The sequence below is a fragment of the Chiloscyllium punctatum genome, chromosome 33, assembly GCF_047496795.1.
Source record: "Chiloscyllium punctatum isolate Juve2018m chromosome 33, sChiPun1.3, whole genome shotgun sequence".
NCBI lineage: Eukaryota > Metazoa > Chordata > Chondrichthyes > Orectolobiformes > Hemiscylliidae > Chiloscyllium > Chiloscyllium punctatum.
The window spans coordinates 10913390-10926227 of NC_092771.1; the positions used below are offsets into that span (position 1 = coordinate 10913390).

The following is a 12838-nucleotide window of genomic DNA, read 5'->3' on the forward strand; positions in this document are numbered from 1 at the left end:
GAGAGGAGGGTGGAGCAGCCAGGTGGGAAGGAAGATTGACAGTTGGGACAGGTCATGGGGACAGTGCTGAGCTGGAAGTTTGGAACTGGGGTAAGGTGGGGGGAGGGGAAATGAGGAAACTGGTGAAGTCCACATTGATGCCCTGGGGTTGAAGTGTTCTGAGGCGGAAGATGAGGCGTTCTTCAGCCAGGCATCGAGTGGTGAGGGAGTAGCAGTAGAGGAGGCCCTGGACCTGCATGTCCTTGACAGAATGGGCGGAGGAGTTGAACTGTTTGGCCACGGGGCGGTGCGAGTGTCCAGGAGATGTTCCCTGAAGCACTCTGCGAGAAGGCGTCCAGTCTCCCCAGTGTAAAGGAGACCACATCGGGAGCAACAGATGCAATAAATGACATTGGTGGAAGTGCATTTTTGGAATGTGGCCTTTCGACATTCTTTCTCTCAAAATAAATCACCAAGAGAGGCCAAAACAAACCCAGACGAAACCACCAGGATCATTAACAGGGGAAATAAGATCTGGAACTTCCTCTGCATTCCTGTAGAGCATACATTTATATTGATCTCTTGTGCTGCATTACAATATAAATACTTGGGCCTTAGTTTCTGAAGAGCAAATAAATCCCACAGACTTAACCATGTGTTAGTCCCAATCTCTCCTTTTGTGGTGCTACTCTTATCTGTCTCGGGCCACCCTTACACATTCTCTACAGCTCATCAGGACATTTGTTACCCAGCTACACCCCACTCAATCCCACTTCCTGTTGCCCTCCAAAATACCCTTTGGAAGAGATCTCTGCAGCTTTTCAACTCTGATTCAATGAATGGCCAAAATGCAGATCTTTTCTGCGTGTCACCTTTTGGAGTATTTATTTTCATGCAATTTCAAGGCCCCTCCTCATTTGTCTTATTGTCTGTGATGGAATCTTAAGCTTCAACATTTCAATGGCTTCTCTTTCTTTTCCACAGATCTTCAGTTATCGTCTCTATGTTAGTACAGTTCCCAAAATGGACACATTATACCTGATAAAGGGAGAAAGTTCATTTGGGGCTTGATCTAGCCAATGGGGCAATCAGTCCTTCAAAACACACAGGTTTTGTCTATTCATTCACAGGATAGGGATGTCACTGGCCAGGCCAGTATTTATTGCCTAGAGGCAGTTAAGAGTCAATCACATTGCTATTGGGTCTGGAGCAGGTAAAGATGGCAGTTTCCTTCCCTGAAGGGCATTAGTGAACCAGATGGGTTTTCCCCCAACGATTGGCAATAGATTCACATTTACCATTGGACTCTTAATCCCAGATATTTATTGAAATCTGATTCCATCATCTGCCATGGTAGGATTTGAATTCAGGTCCCCAGAACATCATCTAGATCTCTAGATTAATAGTCCAGCAATAATACCATTGCCTCCCCATTAATGTAATGGTTAACGTAATGTTGGTTGAATGAGCCTGTAAGTTTTGTTAGGCTGTGATTCTAGGATTGTTATTCAGTTCGATCATAATCAGGGGCAACAAGTGACCTTGATTATGACATGTTTTATATTAGATTAGATTAGATTACTTACAGTGTGGAAACACGCCCTTCGGCCCAACAAGTCCACACTGCCCCGCCGAAGCGCAACCCAACCATACCCCTACATTTACCCCTTACCTAACACTACGGGCAATTTAGCGTGGCCAATTCACCTGACCCTGCACATCTTTGGACTGTGGGAGGAAACCGGAGCACCCGGACGAAACCCACGCAGACACGGGGAGAACGTGCAAACTCCACACAGTCAGTCGCCTGAGTCGGGAATTGAACCCAGGTCTCTGGCGCTGTGAGGCAGCAGTGCTAACCACTGTGCCACCGTGCCGCCCACTAATTCAGATCTCATGTGTTCAGATGATTAGCGTTTGCACAATAGGGTGGAGGGGCTGAATGGTCCAGTGCCAGGGATTTGCTCTATATTTAGATCACTCTTTATGTGTCAAATACTTCTCTAAGGTGCTGCCCATCTTTTTGTTTCCATCAACAGAGACAAGATGTTTGCTGCCCAGGGGAGACTAAAGCTTCCTAATGCCAACAAATTGGAACACGATTTCAGTTGAATTGAAGAGACTGTGGTGAGGAGGGAGGGGGATAGACCATGGGATGTTGAGTACTCACCGCTGTTGGGTTCACTGTAATACTGGCTGATGTAATTGTTCATATCGTCTCTGGTGACAGCTTCTGCAAGATAAATTGTGACAACTGAAGCACATTGTGCAGATCCCACTTCAACAGAACTGGGAATCATATCATCGGTCTCTTCTGGTAAACATTGCTTTCAGCTTCTGTCTATCATTATCAGGATCATTTCCTCTGCTGGGCTGTGGTGCAACATTGAACTGATCATCTGACCTAGAACTCACTCATGCACACATTTCCTCAGTCTGTAAGGTTCTCAAATTCATTAGACTTATGACAAAACTTCTAAAGTATTTCATTGGCTGAAAAGCACTTTGGGATAACCTGAGGTTGTGACATGGGGTGGCACGGTGGCTCAGTGGTTAGTACTGCTGCTTCACAGTGCCAGGGATTTGAGTTTGATTCCACCCTGGGGTGACTGTGTGGAGGTTGCACATTCTCCCTGTGTCTGTGTATGTTTCCTTCAGATGCTCTGGCTTCACCCCATAGCCCAAAGATGTGCAGGTTTTGTGGATTGGCCATGCTAAATTGCCCATAGTGTCCAAGAATGTGCAGGCTAGGTGGGTTAGCTATAAGAAAGATAAGGTGGCTCTGGGTGTTTGGAGGGTTGGTGTGGATTGAATGACCTGCTTCCACACTGTCGGGATTCTATGAAAGGTGCTATTTAAATAGGTTCTATGATCTTTAAATGCAAGTTATTTCTTTACTATCCACTCATGTCTCCACATAGGGCAGTGCCATACCTATAGCAATTGTATGTTGCCCAGCAGCCCTGCTTGACCCCTTCTCTATTTCTCCCTCTACTCTCTTTAATGTCCTGACTCCTGTTGGGTTTATACAAAGCTCTCAGTGCAGTATCCTTTACAATCGTAAAGACTAGGTTAAACAAAGAACTGCGAATGCTGAAGATCCGAAACCAAAACAGGAATGACTGCAGAAACTCAGCAGGTCTGCCGGCATCAATGGGGAGAGAAACAGAGGTAATATTTTGAGTCTGGTGATTCTTTTTTCAGACTAGGCGACCACTTTATGGAATACCTCCATTCTGTCAGTAGGAATGATTCTGAACTCCCAGTTGCTTGCCATTTCAACAACCCCCTTGCTCTCGTGCTAATGTTTCTCTCCTGAGCCTACTGCAGTGTTTCAGGGAAATACCAATACAAGCTGGAGGAACAACATGTTATTTCCCACTTAGACAATTTATAGCCTCTAGAGCTCAATATTGAAAGCCACAACGTCAGAAACTGACCACCTGACATGTCTTCTCCACCTAGCTTAAATTCTCTCCCCCTTCCCAACCCCCAGCCATGATTTGTTGGTGTCTTCTTTACTCATAGCAGAGAGGATCTATTCACTCCCTTTTACACCTTCATTTACACCCATTTTACATATCTTTTTCTCTCTCACCACAATTAACAACCCCTAAGGTTTTTGCACTGGACCTCTACACCATCTGCCCCCTCGCTCCTCCTCTGCATCTCTTAAAACTATATAAACAAATTGCAACACTATTCAGTTCTGGGTGTAGGCTTGCTCACTGAGCTGCAAGGTTCATTTCCAGACATTTTGTTACCCTACTAGGTAACATCTTCAGTGGGCCTCAGGCGAAGCATCTACCACCCCTTGAGAAAAGGAACAGGAAGTGACTTCACCACAGGAAATAACATCACCACAGGAAATGACATCACCAACCCAAAGAAACCCAAACATATAAAGAGAAAGCAGGAATTTTCAGCATTGCTTCACCTGAGGTCCACTGGAGATGTTACCTAGCAGGGTAACGAAACGTCTGGAAATGAACCTTGCAGCTCAGTGAGCAAACCTACATCTAAAACCTGAACCTGAGCTACAAATCTTCTCAAAATGCACTGTTCAGTTCTGGTGAAGAGTCATACTTCTGGTGAAGAGTTGGTGGAGTTGTGGATAGTGCTGAAGAATGTTGCAGGTTACAGAGGGACATAGATAACCTGCAGAGCTGGGCTGAGAGGTGGAAAATGGAGTTTAATATGGAAAAGTGTGAGATGATTCACTTTGGAAGGAGCAACAGGAATAGAGAGTACTGGGCTAATGGTAAGATTCTTGGTAATGTAGGTGAGCAGAGAGATTTTGGTCTCCATGTACGTTGATCCCTGAAAGTTGCCATCCAGTTTGATAAGGTTGTAAAGAAGGCATGTTAGTTTTTATTGGTAGAGGGATTGAGTTTTGGAGCCATGAGGTCATGCTGCAGCTGTACAAAACTCTGGTGCGGCCACACTTGGAGTATTGTGTACAGTTCTGGTCACCACATTATACGAAGGATGTGGAAACTTTGGAAAGGGTTTAGAGGAGACTTATTAGGATGTTGACAGGTCTGGAGGGATGGTCTTATGAGGAAAGGCTGAGGGACTTAATGCTGTTTTTGTTAGAGAGAAGAAGGTTGCAAGGTGACTTAATTGAGACATATAAGATAATCAGAGGGTTAGATAGGGTGGACAGTGAGAGCCTTGGATGGTGATGGCTAACACGAGGGGACATAGCTTTAAGTTGAGGGGTGATAGATATAGGACAGATGGCAGAGGTAGTTTCTTTACTCAGAGAGTAGTAGGAGCATAGAATGCATGCCTGCAATAGTAGCAGACTCACCAACTTTCAGGGTATTTAAATGGTCATTGGATAAAGATATGGATGAAAATGAAATAGTGTAGGATAGATGAGCTTCAGATTGGTTTCACAGGTCGGCGCAACATCGAGGGCTGAAGGGCCTGTACTGTGCTGTAATGCACTATGTTCTATGTTCTATACTGGCCTGGAAATGTTGACTCTGTTTCTCTCTCCACAGATGCAGCCAGACCTGCTGAGTTTCTCCAGCATTCTCTGTGTTTGTTTTAGATTTCCAGCATCCACTGTGTAAAATGTACACTTCTGGTATCATCCTTGTAAACTTTCTCTCTGCTGCCTTTATAGCATGGGTGACACAGTGGTTAGTACGGCTGCCTCACAGTGGCAAGGAGCTGTGTTCAATTCCACCCTCAGGTGACTGTCTATGTGGAGTTTGCACGTTCTCCCTGTGTATGTGTGTGGGTTTCCTCTGGGTGCTCTGGTTTCTTCCCACAGTCCAAAGATGTGCAGGTTAGGTGTTTTAGCCAAGGGAAAGTCAGGGTTCCAGGGATATCCAGGGATAGGGTTGTAAGTCTGGGTGAGGTGCGCTTCAGAGGGTTGGTGTGGACTTGATGGCCTGAATGGCCTGCTTCCACAGTGTAGGGATTCTATGGTCAGGTTAATGATATGGTGACAGCAGATAGGGCTATATTCTGCTCAGAAGTATTGCAATTTAACAGATATTTATATGTTTCAGTCCATTTTAACAAGGAAGCTGGGTTAGACAGCCCATTACTGAAACCCAAAGGGAACTGCTAAAAGGCTGCCAATCCTGTCCTTCCAAATTCTTTCTGCGCCCTGAGAGCGAGTGAATGACTAACTGAAGCCTGTTGTTGTACCACCACCACCCACAGGCTATCTCTTGTCCTTATTTATTTGTCCTTTGTTTTATTACTTTAGTGTGAAGTGTTCTCGAGTCCACTGCTAACTGTCCACCATTGCACTTGAACTTGTAGCAAAATCCAACGTGCGTTTCCCTCGTACTATAACTTGGGAGTGAAATAAGATTCTAATGAGCCCTAAATGATCTACCTTATGCCACTGGACAGAGGTAATTCTCCCCCACCACCTCTATCAGCCAACATTTTTGCTCCTGTTTTTGACTAATAATTAGGTTTGCTTAAGAATGTAAACGTTAGGCCTCTTCTGGAATACTGTGTCAAGTTCTGGTCACCCTGTTATAGGAAGGATATTATTAAGCTGGAGAGGGTTCAGAAGAGATTTAGCAGGATGCTCTGTGTATGGAAGGTTTGAGTTATAAAGGAAGGCTAGATAGGCTAGGGTGTTTTTCACTGGAGCGTAGGAGGCAACATTATAGAAGTTTATAAAATAATTAGAGGTGTAGACAGAGTTAATGGCAGTTGTCTTTTCCTTAGGATGGGGAATCTCAAGATTAGTGGGCACATTTTTAAGGTGAGAGGAGAGAGATTTAAAAAAGGCATAGAGGCAGTTTTTTTTACACAAAGTGTGTTTCACGTGTGGAATGAACTTTCTAAGGAAGTGGTGGTGGAGGATACAATTACAACATTTAAACAATATTTGAACAGAATAATGAACAGGAAAGGTTTGGAGGGATATGGGCAGGAACAGGCAGGTGGGACTAGTTTAGTTTGGGATTATGTTAGGCATGGACTGCTTGGACTGAAGGGTCTGTTTCTGTGTAACTCTGTGATTCGAAGAAATAGAAACAGGAATAGGCCATCCAGCCCTTTAAGCCTGCTCCACCATTCAATACATTCATGGCTGACCTTTATCTTAACTCTACTTTCTTCCCTGATACCTATATCCTTTAAATCCAATAATGCCCAAAGCTCTTATGATCTCAGCTTTGAATGTATCAATGGTAGAGCATCTGCAGCTCTCTAGTGTAGACTTGCAAAAATGTGCAGCCCTCTGAGCAAAGAAATTCCTTTTCTCTCAGTCCAAATTGATTGAATCCTTAATCTGAATTTACTTAGAGAGTAAGATCCAGCATAATCGAACTCACAGCATTAACCATTTCCAGTCATGAATGCTTTTTAAGACTTCATGAACTGTTAAAAGTTATTTTTCTTTACATCTTTCCTCATTCATTTGTATGAGATAGATGATTGTTCACCGTTTCTGTCATGTTAGAATCCTCAGCCACCCCCACATTCACCCAAGTCCATTAAAAGCAAAGCCCTGGCCAAATCAAAAAAAGAGAGACTTGCATATTTGTGACCAAAGTTAGTTCCTGTGAAGGTCCTTGGGCTGTTTCACTGCAGTAAAGGTGTTATACAAATGCAATATAATGTTGTTGAGTTCCCACAGGCTAAAGGAGGGAAATATATGAATGATCCTGCCCACATTCAAAGGCCCATCGTTGGAGAGCTAATCTGATCATCCTCAACTCCACTTTCTTGCCTTTTCTCCGTAACCTTTGCTTCCCGTACTGATTAAAAATATGTCTGTCTCAGCCTTGAATATAGCCTTGACAGACCTCTGTGGTCAAGAATTCCACAGATTCACTTCCCTCAGAGAGAAGAAATTCCTCCTCATTTCCGCCTTAATGTGTTATTCTAAGATGATGTCATCTGATCCTCGACTAAGGGGGAAGCAACCTTTCCATATTGAATCTGTCTCTGCATCATCTTGTATGTTTCAATAAGGTGACTTCTCATCTGCTTGCAAATGTATGCTGATACATTTTGAATGGGTACAAAGGACAGGCAGTGCATTGGAAAGGTGCTGCTGTTTTTAACGCTGTACTCCAAGGGCTGCCCATATCCCTCCAAACCTTTCCTGTTCATTATTCTATTCAAATATTGTTTAAATGTTATAATTGTACTCTCAAATACCACTTCCTTAGAAAGTTCATTCCACACGTGAAACACACTTTGTGTAAAAAAACTGCCTCTATGCCTGTTTTAAATCTCTCTCCTCTCACCTTAAAAATGTGCCCACTAATCTTGAGATTCCCCATCCTAAGGAAAAGACAACTGCCATTAACTCTGTCTACACCTCTAATTATTTTATAAACTTCTATAATGTTGCCTCCTACGCTCCAGTGAAAAACACCCCAGCCTATCTAGCCTTCCTTTATAACTCAAACCTTCCATACACAGAGCATTCTGCTAAATCTCTTCTGAACCCTCTCCTGCTTAATAATATCCTTCCTATAACAGGGTGACCAGAACTTGACACAGTATTCCAGAAGAGGCCTTACGTTTACATTCTTAAGCAAACCTAATTATTAGTCAAAAACAGGAGCAAAAATGTTGGCTGATAGAGGTGGTGGGGGAGAATTACCTCTGTCCAGTGGCATAAGGTAGATCATTTAGAGCTCATTAGAATCTTATCTCTCTCCCAAGTTATAGCACGAGGGAAACGCACGTTGGATTTTGCTACAAGTACAAGTGCAATGGTGGACAGTTAGCAGTGGACTCGAGAACACTTCACACTAAAGTAATAAAACGAAGGACAATTAAATAAGGACAAGAGATAGCCTGTGGGTGGTGGTGGTACAACAACAGGCTTCAGTTAGTCATTCACTCGCTCTCAGGGCGCAGAAAGATTTTGGAAGGGCAGGATTGGCAGCCTTTTAGCAGTTCCCTTTGGGTTTCAGTAATGGGCTGTCTAACCCAGCTTCCTTGTTAAACCAAATCATCACAGGGAGGAAGAAGAAAGGAGAAACAATATCATTATCCTGGGATTGGGGTGTGAAGGTTAGTGGAGAAACTGGGAAATCTCAAAAACTGATGTCTGCAAAAACAAAACAAAAGCCATCCTTAATTTCTTATTCATCACGACTAATCAGAACAAAAAAGAAAGCAAAATACCACTTAGCGCTTTCTTGTTCAATGCTGGGACAGTGAAGGGAAGGTTTCCCTTCAATGACAATCATTGCAGATGTAATCTTCCTTCTGAGTGTTGCTGTCTCAGTAAGGTACTCTCACATTGATGTGGGGTGGCAGGGGCTCAGCCTATCTCAGTGATGACAGCCAGTCCCCGGGAGTCTGCGGCCTCCCTCTTTTACAGCAGCTTGTAGTCATCAGGTGAAAGAAACAGATGTTTTCTGTGGACCACAATCCCCTCAGTACATGACCCAAACCACTGAGCACTCTGTACCTGAAATAGCTGCACTCTAGAGATGGCAATCTAACCTGACATACAAAGAGAACATAACTGGTTTCCCGGGTTCCACAGAGCATTAAAAGCTTTTCTGGCCTCACTCTCGTCTAAATGCCCCCAGTCAGTAGCATGTACTTTGCTAATGTCTCATTTCTAAAGGGATGCCTTGGTGTAGCCTGGGGCCTTTCCTCAGGACTTGATGTGGATACATGGGAAAGGCTGGAATTACACTAGATACTCAGTGTAAAAAGATTTCACATTCCACTCATCCAGGATTCATTGTTTACATGCTGTCTGACTTCTTGGCAGAATTTCACTAAACTCAACAAGAAAAGCCTCTCTCTCTCTCTCTACCATAGCATTTCATTCAAGATAGACATTGGAACCAAATTTCAAGCCTTTAAACCATAGTCGACTGTTGTTAGCAAAAAACTAGGAGTTGGAGTAGGCCATTCAGCCCCTCGAGCCTGCTCTACCATTTAATACAATCATGTGTGATCTTATCAGCCTCAACTCCACTTTCCTGCTCACTCCCCAGAACTCTTCAACCCATGACTAATGAAAAATCTACCTCCTCAAACTTTTTCGGTGTCCTGGAATCCATTGCACTCTGGAGGAGTGAATTCCACAGATACACTGTGAGTAGTAATTCCTCTACATCTTTGTTTTAAATTTTCCACCCCTTAGTCTAAAACTGTGACCTCTCATTCTCATGCCCACAAGGGGAAACACCTTCTCTCCTTTGTCAATCCCCTTTGGGATGTTGTTAGTAACTATTTTGAATCCAAGTATTTATTTCAGAAAACCATAAGTGAGGTATTAACACTATATATTCTTCAGGGCTATCTTATTAATAGAAGGGCTACAATAAAAAGCATGTTCTTTATACTGCGCCAGACAGACTGGATTGTGAATACAGTGCAGTCCTCAGATTATCGCATCCAACTTGTCAACTACATTCACAACATTTAACTTGGCAATTAGTGAAGGAATGTATGAAGCAGTAGTCCATTCAAACCCTGGAGCTTGCTTCATCATTTAATAAACTTATGGTTAATCTGCTTGTACTTTTATTTCCACATTCCCATCTATATCTGATAACGTTTGATTCCTCTGTCTAACAAGAGTCTATCCAGCTTCTTAAAAATATACAATGATCCCACCTTCACTGCCTTCTGTGGTGGTATTCCAAAGTTGTACAGCTCTCTGAAAGTAAGAAATTCTTCTTTTATTTGTCCTAAAGTGGTGCCCCCTCATGGTGGCTTAACAGTAATGTTATTGGATGAGCAACCCAGAGGTGCTATTCAATTCCCTGCAGGGTGTGTTCAAATCCCAATATACCACCACCACCAACTGGTGGAATTTTATTCCTTAAAAGAATTGATTTATTGAAAGATCACCATATGATGGTGACAAGACAACTATGAACGATTGTCATTAAATCGGGAAATTTGCCATCCTTACCTGTCTTGGTGTATACATGACTGTAGTTCACTCTTAACTGCCCTTTGAAATGGTCCAGCAAGTTACTTAGTTCAAAGGCAATGACAGATGGGAAACAAATGCTAACCTTGCTAGTGACACTCACATTCCAAGGCAGAATAAAGAAAATTAACATCTTTAATCAAGCTCATGAAATTATCAAAATGCCAGTCCAGTGTACATTAAATGTTTTGTGGGTGAAGTGTGAGGTTATTAAACAGAGTCTGGGATTGAAATGTTTGGTAGAGCATTTTTGGAAAATAGATAAGATCTCTGAGAATGAGAGAAGTGAAAGCTGGGGAATAGTAACCTGAATAAAATAACAATGATTTGTATTCATTTAGAGTACTTTTAATGTGGTCTTACAAACGAGTCACTCACAATCTATTGCTGCCTATTTAAATGCAGTTTAAAGCCAGACTCTCCACAGTTTCTACTGACAACGGTCATTGATTTGTTGCATGCTTAGAACAGTAAGTTATATACAGTGGATGGCACTGACTCTGGGCATTCAAGTAACTAGCTACAGCATGACGCAGAATATTATTTGCTGTCCAAGGTCCTGAAGTAAGAGGTTTATTGACTCAAATGGATAACTGCAATTGTGTTAAGTTTCAATGCAGTTTCAGGGCCCATCTGCAGAGCTCCCAACACTAAAATAGTAGGTACATCTGAAACACAGTAAGGTCTGTACAAGGAAATTCTCGAACCCACTGTCCATAGTTTTTAGCTGTTCAGTTAATGAATAGTTGGACTGTAGTTTGTGTGATAATCACAATCATTAGGCAATGGTTATCTAGGTATCAGTTCTGGATTCATGTTTATAGTGTTTAATGACAGATTCATGGTTTTAATTCAGCTTTTAGATTAATAAAAGATCTGCTTCAGCACACTCAAAAACCGTGCTTTTGAATAAAAGCAGGAAATCTGAAATAAAAACAAAGTGCTGGAGAAACTCAGAAGGTCTGGCTGCATCTGTGGAGAGAAAAACAGAGTCAATATGAGCAACACCGAATTGTAGCAATTCTAATTGTGAGATAGACCTTGATGCTGCTTGTGGGAAACAGATTGCAATATCTATAATAATAGAATAAATCCTTTTAACTCCTGTGACAAGAAGTATTGTAATATTCTTGGTGCTGAGATTATGTGTAATATTTCCTTTGATGGTTATGATCAGAGATTATTTAAGATTGCAGGCAAGAGAATTTCTTGCTATGCCCTGTTGCATCTCAGCACCACAACCACAAACATCCACTCCCTCCACCACTGACACTCTATAGCAGTTTAACAAAGATACTTAGACCGCGCCTGCCACACCCAGGACCACTACCATCTATAAGGACAAGGGCAGCAGATACATGGGAATACTACTGCCTGCAAGTTCCCCAGTTGCTCTGCAATGTTTCTAAGGACAAGTTGGACTGTTGTATTGCAATACTCCCAATGAGCTGTAATATTGAAACTTTATACAAAGGAAAAGGCTCAGAACTATAAAATACAAGTAAGCTGTAAGATCACTATTGTAGCTGTCATGGAAATTAAATTGATTCAACTCAATTGTTAGCAAGAGCAAAGAAAAGAGCTTTATTCAGATTCTGCAGAACCGACCCAATACATTCGGCCAGATGCCTCATGTAAGGGGCCCTGAGCATAATTCACATACTCTTCTTATACCATTCTTATCACGCTCTCAAGGGCAAAGACTGGGCAAACTTAAGTTGTTATTTTCTCAGTCCCTTGTCGTGTACATAACTTCTTATGTTTTCCCTTAGCTTTTTGCTGAATTCAACAGTCACAAGGTCAAGGTCAAGCTGAATGTTTACAAAGTTCACACAAAGACAAGCTGTCTTCTCAATTGCAGAATTCAGCAAAGTTCAGTATTAAGTTTAGAAAAGCATTCTCTTTCACAATTCACAGTGAATGTTAAATTTGTTAATTTTCCATTACATAGCTCAGTAGTCGTACCCTTGTTTCTGAACTTGCAATTTTGGGTCAAAACCCATGCCAAGACTTGAAACCTATAATCCCTATAGTGGGGAAACAGGCCATTCAGCCCATACTGCTTCTCTACTGAGCATCCCACCCAGACCCAACCCTATAACCCTGCATTCCCCACAGCTAATCCACCTAGGTAACACATCCCTGGACACTGTGAGCAATGTAACATGGCCAATCCACCTAACCAACACATCCCTGGACACTGTGAGCAATGTAACATGGCCAATCCACCTAACCAACACATCCCTGGACACTGTGAGCAATGTAACATGGCCAATCCACCTAACCAACACATCCCTGGACACTGTGAGCAATTTAGCATGGCCAATACACCTAACCAACATATCCCTGGACACTGTGAGCAATTTCCCATGGCCAATCCACCTAGCCAACACATCTTTGGACTGTGGAGGAAACCAGAACACTCAGAGGAAAATCACTCAGACATGATGTTGG

General features: G+C 42.5%; 1 protein-coding gene across 2 annotated transcripts in view; it reads right to left on the reverse strand.

Moving 5' to 3' along the window:
* tmem266 (transmembrane protein 266) overlaps positions 1-12838 on the reverse strand; it is a 158407-nt gene that overhangs the window by 12579 nt on the left and 132990 nt on the right. For both annotated transcript variants that reach the window (XM_072552960.1, XM_072552959.1), the window contains one exon: positions 2150-2212. In XM_072552960.1, the coding sequence (XP_072409061.1) occupies positions 2150-2212 (63 nt within the window). The remainder of the gene's footprint in view (positions 1-2149; positions 2213-12838) is intronic.